General features: G+C 50.1%; 1 protein-coding gene across 1 annotated transcript; it reads right to left on the reverse strand.

The window, feature by feature from the left end:
- Positions 1–675: 675 nt before the first annotated feature.
- Positions 676–8,060, reverse strand: LOC125424909 (AP-5 complex subunit sigma-1-like). The gene is made up of 3 exons (XM_048482343.1): positions 7,845–8,060; positions 4,191–4,379; positions 676–1,422 (listed from the first exon to the last, which is right to left on the reverse strand). The coding sequence occupies exons 2-3, from the start codon at positions 4,361–4,363 to the stop codon at positions 996–998; spliced, it is 600 nt and encodes a 199-aa protein (XP_048338300.1). The 5' UTR covers positions 4,364–4,379; positions 7,845–8,060; the 3' UTR covers positions 676–995.
- Positions 8,061–8,557: the final 497 nt, after the last annotated feature.

The raw sequence follows: 8,557 nt of genomic DNA on the forward strand, positions 1-8,557 counted from the left end.
AGAAGAAGAAGAAGAAGAAGAAGAAGAAGAAGAAGAAGAAGAAGAAGGGGGGAGGAGGAGGAGGAGGAGTTTGGATTTTTATCCCCCCTTTCTCTCCTGCAGGAGACTCAAAGGGGCTGACAATCTCCTTGCCCTTCCCCCCTCACAACAAACACCCTGTGAGGTAGGTGGGGCTGAGAGAGCTCTGAGAAGCTGTGACTAGCCCAAGGTCACCCAGCTGGCGTGTGTGGGAGTGCACAGGCTAATCTGAATTCCCCAGATAAGCCTCCACAGCTCAGGCGGCAGAGCGGGGAATCAAACCCGGTTCCTCCAGATTAGATACACGAGCTCTTAACCTCCTACGCCACTGCTGCTCCCTGCTCTGGAGAAAGACAGCTAGTTTCGAATCCTGTAGCCCCTTAGAGATCAACAAGATTTTGGAGGTATGAGCTTTGGAGAGCCAAAAAATCTCTTGTAGACAGGGGGACTCAGGAGCAACCCATAATGCCAGCCCACCCACTGCTCCCCCCACCCCCACTGGATTGATGCAGTGCAAACCGTGAACTCAGGAGGTGGCTTCAGGCAAGGCACAATTGGTCATTTCCAGCTCTCCCTGCCTGCAGGATTGTTGCAGTCCAATCACACAATGCAGGATATTTCAAACACACAAAAAAATGATGTCAAAATGCCGAAGAGTAGAAGCAATATTTTACCGGCAGGGCAGGGCACACGCAGAAGCAGATCAATATTTGGGTAGGGGAAGGAGGTGCCGTGCATCTCTACCAAAGCATCCTCTCTGGCGCTGAGATTCAGAGGTGTACTGCCTCTGAACGTGGAAGTTCCACTTAGTCACCCTGGCTAGCAGCTGCTCACGGACGCGGCCTCCATGAACCCGTCTAACCCCCTTTTGAAGCCACCCATGCCTGTCGCTACACCCTCCGGCAGCAGACGGCATTTTATTCACGGGTCACACAAGGAGAGAGACCCTTTTTTTGGCCCAATTGATTCCAGCCCTCCTATTTGCCCAGAGCAGCGGCCACCTCCCTCTCCAGACCCCGCGCAAACTGGTCGTTCAGGAAAAGCAGCTGGCCGTGGGGCAGCAACCTGCCGAGGATGACCTCGGTCTTGTCGGCCTTCAGCACCACGTCGCTCCCCGAACTCAACAGCTTGAGGTGCTCCAGCAGCAACTTCGCCACCAGCCGCAGGGCGCTCTCGGCCAGCATCAGGTTCTCGTGTGGGTCGCAGACCAGAGCAAAGCCCAGGGAGTGGACGCCCAGCCAGAGGACGGTCTTGTCCTCGCAGAAGGGGTCCCCCCGCAGGAGGCGGAAGACCCCCCAGGGAGCATCCTGCAGGGAAACGGAGTCATCTGGCAGCGGGAGGGGGTGGTCGGAGGCCGGCTTCCCAGAGGCCTGTTGAGAAAACTTGCACGCCGACTCTGCTTGCCTGAGAAAAGACAAATGGGGAGGGCATATGTGCAGCTGATAGATACGGGGGGGGGGGGGGGGGTTGGGGTTTCCAGCTCCAGGTTGGGGAATATGCAGAGGTTTTGAAGGTGGAGCCTGGGGAGGGCGGGGTTTGAAAAAGAGAGAGACTTCAATCGGGTAGAAGATCACAAAATCTGCCTTCCAGAGGGGCCATTTTCTCCAGCGGAATTGATCTCTGTTGGCTGGACACTTGTGTACTACCAAATTATGTAGGGTGGTGAGAACCACAAAGGATTGCGAAGAGCTCCAAGCGGACCTTGATAAATTAGGTGAGTGGGCTCAGAAATGGCAAATGCAGTTCAATGTAGCAAAATGTAAAGTGATGCACATAGGGGCAAAAAATCCAAACTTCACATACACACTACAGGGGTCAGTGCTATCAGTCACAGACCAGGAAAGGGATTTGGACGTCTTAGTTGATAGTTCCATGGGAATGTCAACTCAATGCATGGCAGCTGTGAAAAAGGCAAACTCTATGCTGGGGATAATTAGGAAAGGAGTTGAGAATAAAACTGCAAAGATTGTCATGCCCTTATATAAAGCCGTGGTGCGACCACACTTGGAGTCCTGTGTTCAGTTCTGGTCGCCACATCTCAAAAAGGATATCGAGGAGATAGAAAAAGTGCAGAGAAGGGCAACGAGGATGATTGAAGGATTGGAGCACCTTCCTTATGAGGAGAGGCTGCAGCGTTTGGGACTCTTTAGTTTGGAGAGGAGACGTCTGAGGGGGGATATGATTGAAGTCTATAAAATTATGCATGGGGTAGAAAATGTTGACAGAGAGAAATTTTTCTCTCTTTCTCACAATACTAGAACCAGGGGGCATCCATTGAAAATGCTGGTGGGAAGAATTAGGACTAATAAAAGGAAACACTTCTTCACGCAACGTGTGATTGGTGTTTGGAATATGCTGCCACAGGAGGTGGTGATGGCCACTAACCTGGATAGCTTTAAAAAGGGCTTGGACAGATTTATGGAGGAGAAGTCGATCTATGGCTACCAATCTTGATCTGCGTTGATCTCAGATTGCAAATGCCTTAGCAGACCAGGTGCTCAGGAGCAGCAGCAGCAGCAGAAGGCCATTGCTTTCACAGTCTGCATGTGAGCTCCCAAAGGCACCTGGTGGGCCACTGCGAGTAGCAGAGAGCTGGACTAGATGGACTCTGGTCTGATCCATCTGGCTTGTTCTTATGTTCTTATGTTCTTATCTCCTACCACCACCTGAAAACTGGCAGCCCTGAGGGAAGCTGTTAAAGCACGGATCCTCAACGTGGTGCCCATGGGCACATTCCTGGTGCGCACCAAGCGTTTATGAAAAGTGGGACGGAGGGGCCACGTATTGATTGATTTATCTAATTCGATTTGTGTGCCGCCCTCCCCACAAGGGCTCAGAGCGTCTTACATTCGTAAATAACATATAGAGTGCAAACAAACAATTAAAGCAATTTAACAATTAAAACAGCTATTAACAGTTAAAATCCAAATTAAAATAGTTAAGATACATTTAAAACGAAAATCAACTAAAAGCTTAATTTCAAATCAGAGTTAGAAGCAGAGCTGGGCTTCTGACTGGCTATGCAGACGATTGCAACCATAGCAGTTTAAGGATCCTCTCTGAGTGCAGGGGCGTAATGCCCATTGGGCAAGGTGGGCAGCTGCCCAGGGCATCACCTTGTGGGGGGCACCAAAAATGCAGGGTTAGTTTTTGGGTATTTTTAGTGATTTTCTGTTTTTGGTCTGCAGGGGGCGCAGCTTTTAGGCTAATGGCACCAAAGTTTCAGCGTATCATCAGGAGACTGTCCTTATGCTACCCCCCAAGTTTGGTGTAGTTTGGTTCAGGCAGTCCAAAGTTATGGCCTCCCAAAGGGGGTGCCCCATCCCCCATTGTTTCCAACGGGAGCTAATAGGAGATGGGGGCTACACCTTTGATGGTCCATAACTTTGGCCCCAATGAACCAAACTGCACCAAACCTGGGGGGTAGCATAAGGACAGTCTCCTGATGAGACCCTGAAATTTTGGTGGCGATATGTCTAAACATGCACCCCCTGCAGGCACCAATGACTTGGTGCAAAAAAAAATTTGGGTCGTGGTGGGGTGGCCACCCATGGGGGGGGCATCCAACTCAGGTTTTGCCCAGGGCTCCAGTTTGCCTCGTTACACCCCTGCCTGAGTGTCTGAAGGGGAGCTGCTTCAGCTATTTAGTGGCCAGCCCCGCCCCCTGCAGCAACCATTTTGTGACTGTGCCCACCATCTTATGCCAGAATTGGAAACGTACCCACAGTCTCAGGAAGCCTGGGAATTCCTGGGTTAAAGCCCCAGCGTGAAAACCCAACGTGAATGAATCTCAGTAGAGATTTCAAGAGTTCACAATACGACCAAGAACCCATCTTTAAATTAGAAGAAGAAGAAGAAGAGTTTGGATTTATATCCCCCCTTTCTCTCCTGTAGGAGACTCAAAGGGGCTGACAATCTCCTTGCCCTTCCCCCCTCACAACAAACACCCTGTGGGGTGGGTGGGGCTGAGAGAGCTCCGAGAAGCTGTGACTAGCCCAAGGTCACCCAGCTGGCATGTGCGGGAGTGCACAGGCTAATCTGAATTCCCCAGATAAGTCTTCACAGCTCAGGCGGCAGAGCTGGGAATCAAACCCGGTTCCTCCAGATTAGATACATGAGCTCTTAACCTCCTATGCCACATTCCCTCCCCAGGGCAGCTTTGATTTAGTTACCTCGCCACGGCCAGAATCTGCTCCTTTCTGCACAGCCGCTCCTTCTCAACATCCCGGCACCCGCCCTTGTCCAGCCCTTCTGGACTGAAGACCCTCGAATACAGAACCCGGCAGGGCCCTGCCTCATCTCCAGGACGGCAATGAACGGTGTGGATCAAGAACGCATGGACCATGGAGACGGGCCGGTGACTGCAAAAAGAGATGGGAGATCAGGAGAGATGAACAAGGCAGCATCGCAGAGATCAGGCTAAGTCGCATCATTTGAATCCCTGAAGGTCAGGACGCAGTTTCTGAACCTCAGCCTCTACAGCAGTGATGGCAAACCTTTTTGAGACCGAGTGCCCAAATTGCAACCCAAAACCCACTTATTTATCCCAAAGTGCCAACACGGCAATTTAACCTGAATGCTAAGGTTTTAGTTTAGGAAAAAAAAAAACGGTTGGCTCCCCCTTCCTCAACCCCACCAGCTCGAGCAGGGGCCAGCCTGCTCTAGAACATAAGAACATAAGAACATAAGAACATAAGAACAAGCCAGCTGGATCAGACCAAAGTCCATCTAGTCCAGCTCTCTGCTACTCGCAGTGGCCCACCAGGTGCCTTTGGGAGCTCACATGCAGGACGTGAACGCAATGGCCTTCTGCGGCTGTTGCTCCCGATCACCTGGTCTGTTAAGGCATTTGCAATCTCGGGTCAAGTAGGATCAAGATTGGTAGCCATAAATCGACTTCTCCTCCATAAATCTGTCCAAGCCCCTTTTAAAGCTATCCAGGTTAGTGGCCATCACCACCTCCTGTGGCAGCATATTCCAAACACCAATCACACGTTGCGTGAATTGAATCACCTAAACAGGGCGCTACAGGCTAATGGTTACTCTAATACAGAAATCAGAAGGGCTGCAAGAACAAGAACAAGCCACATGAACAAAGATAAAGAGCCATCTAGAGGGAAGGTGTTCTTACCATACATCAAGGGAACCACTGATCGCATAGGAAAACTGATGAAGAAGCACAACCTACAAACAATCTACAGACCCACTAGGAAAATTCAACAGATGCTACGTTCAGCAAAGGATAAGAGGGATCCTCTAGCTACTGCAGGAGTCTATCACATACCATGCAGCTGTGGACAAGTCTACATAGGAACCACCAAACGCAGGGCACAGACACGTATCAAAGAACACGAAAGGCACTGCAGACTATTTCAGCCAGAAAAATCAGCAATAGCAGAACACATGATAAACCAACCTGGACATAGAATATTATTTGAAAAAACAGAAATTCTGGACCACTCTGAAAGCCACTACGTCAGACTACACAGAGAAGCAATTGAAATCCATAAGCACATGGACAATTTTAACAGGAAGGAAGAAACTCTGAAAATGAACAGAACTTGGCTGCCAGTGTTGAAAAATACTAGGGTCAAGACTGTGTCAAACCAGCTCCACACAAACACAGGATGACCATAGACAAAAGAAACAAAGGCCAGGATACTTCTATTCGGATGCTCCCACCAGTGACCTTGCTATCTACAGGGTTACTCCCAGGCTATAGTCTTCATTGTTACTCATACTTCTATTCAGATGCCCTCAACTATTGACCTGGTTGCCGCCTTTGTTACTCACAGACAAGGTTTCCCCACCCACCCTGGACACTCCCCACACACCCTGGACAGATATATACTCCACTTGCTTTTCCAACATCAGATCCTCTGAAGATGCCAGCCACAGATGCAGGCGAAACGTCAGGAGAGAATGCTGCTAGAACACGGCCATACAGCCCGGAAACCACACAGCACCCAAGTGATTCCGGCCGTGAAAGCCTTCGACAATACAAAGATCCACCTTGTTCCAGTGCCACTGACATCTTTCCATCTCTGTTCCCATTGCGAGAATCCATCCTCTCAATAGGGTTGTTCATTGCTATTCCGTCTCTGTTGTTTGGCCCAACACGTCGCACCTCCCCCCTGTAACCAGACTTCTTCAATTCCTGATCAGGTTATATTGCCCATATACCCCATACCCTTTTTCTATTCCAAAATCTATTTTCAAACCTATCTGTATCTTAGGAACTCTGTGTGTGCATGTTTGCTGAATTGAATCGGATGCTTGTGAAACCCTCCCTAAAGATTGTCAAATTTGTATCATATTCCTCTCTGTGGTTTTCCTTCTGAGAGCTAATCTCCATATAATCTGGTATTAAAGATTCCTGACCCAAGCCTCTTACAATTATGCTCTAAGCCAGTGATGGCGAACCTTTTCGAGACCAAGTGCCCAAATTGCAACCCAAAACCCACTTATTTATCGCAAAGTGCCAACATGGCAATTTAACCTGAATACTGAGGCTTCAGTTTAGAAAAAACTGTTGGCTCCGAGGTGTGTGTTACTCGGGAGTAAGCTTGGTGGTAGTCAGTGGCTTTGCTTTGAAGCAACCGTGCAACTCTTCCAACGAGTGAATCACGACCCTAGGAGGGTTTGCACAGAAGCAAGCCCCATTGCCAGCAACTGAGCTTACTCCCACGTAAAGGATCGCACTTTCGTTCTTTGCATGAAAATCAGTGGGGTTTAACAGCGCTTAACAGGGTTACCTACACTGCTTCCCCAAAACTAGGTCTTAGGTTTAATGCTAATAATCGAGCCCAGCGGCCCAGGCCAGCCTAGATGTGTGGAAGGGGGGCACTCTGTTTGCGCGTGCCCACAGAGAGGGCTCTGAGTGCCACCTCTGGCACCCATGCCATAGGTTCGCCACCACTGCTCTAAGCTAATTTCCCCACATTATTGAGAGACTGTGTCTCCACCTTGGGTAACAGACCCAAATGGTGAGGAAATGGATTGCCTTTCAGAGATTTCCTCTCCCACCTTAGCATTCTACGCAACACTTAACAACACTGATCATCGACACCCTCTCCCCAGCTGCTGGCATTTTTACAAACATCCCTGTTGAAATGCTTAATGGGACTTAGCAAATATTCAGTAAGACGATTGCAAAAAACATCTATGAGCTTGAGCTCCTGAACAGGTCCCAGTCCCATTCCTGGAAATTTGTGCCCCCCCCCCCCCCCCTGCTAAATTATATTGTCAAAGGCTTTCACGGCTAGAATCAAGTGGGTGTTGTGGGTTTCCAGAGCTGTGTGGCCGTGGTCTGGTAGGTTTTTTGCTCCTAACGTTTTGCCCACATCTATGGCTGGCATCTTCAGAGGCACATCACAGTAAGATGTGTTTCTCTGTGTAGCACAGTGTGGATAGATTATGTGGTGAGTTGTATGTTTGTGCACCTCACAGGGGAGTAAGGCACATTTGCATGTGCCTGGATGGAGTTCATTTACAGCTGTATTTGCTGTTGCATCGGGCAATTGCATTAATGACTGCATTTGCAACCGCAATGGTAAATGAACTCGACCCTGACAGATGCAAATGTGTCTAACCACCCTGCGAGGTGCACAAAGAACCTCACAATCAATCTGGAAATCATCCCCAGCGCTTCAAAGAAGGGACCAGCTGCACAGGGTTCTTTGAGCTGGACAAGAGGAGTCTTACTCGGAGCCTTATAAGCCACTTGCCAGGTGCATGCATGCCGCTCTGGTCTGCGGAACCTTCAGCCACCATATATGCATGCAGATTCCGTAGCCGCTTCCCCAGCGCTGGAGGGTCTCCCTTACCTCCGCTTCCGCCTCCTCTCTGTCCCTGAAACTCGCACTCCTACCCAGATGTTGGAGAAAAAGAAAAAGCAAACGCCTGGAAACAGAAGAAGGGCTGGGAGAGTAAATAAACTACATGTCCCAGGAAGCTTTGCGCGGCATTGGCGGCCCCTGCCGGCTGGAGGCTTTGCGATGCATTTCGGGAAAGATAGTCTAGTTGAAAAATTGGGGCTCCCTTTTTCCCTGAGGCTTCCTTTCTCCCAAACGCGCGTGCGTGAGTGGAGCTCCGTCCTGGGATTGGCGGAATCAACCAAGCGGGGCGTGGTCCCGCGTCTTGACGGAGCAAAAGAAGATTGTGAACCTGCCTCAGGATTGGTTGGCCGTAGGAAAATGGGCGTGTCCACCGGGGAGCAAGGATGGAAAAACGACGGCTTTGCCCGGCCTCCATTGGCTAAAGGCTTGACCAATGAACTAAGAGGAGCGGTTCTACCTGCGGCCAGGTGTGACACAGCTCAGCTTTGGCTGGAACTCTGACGGTCTTTGTGTTTTCAAGCCAGGTTACAAACCAATGAAGCGGGCAGATGTTGAATCCAGCGGCAATAAGAAATTATATTTAATAAGGGTGCCCAAGGCTTCACCCAAGGCTGGCATTCATCGCCCCAGGGGTGCACCTACTGGAAAGGGTGCCCCCCCCCCCCCCCCCCCCCCCCCCCCGTCAGATCTTCCCCATCTTG

This window comes from Sphaerodactylus townsendi, unplaced genomic scaffold, assembly GCF_021028975.2.
Source record: "Sphaerodactylus townsendi isolate TG3544 unplaced genomic scaffold, MPM_Stown_v2.3 scaffold_1440, whole genome shotgun sequence".
NCBI lineage: Eukaryota > Metazoa > Chordata > Lepidosauria > Squamata > Sphaerodactylidae > Sphaerodactylus > Sphaerodactylus townsendi.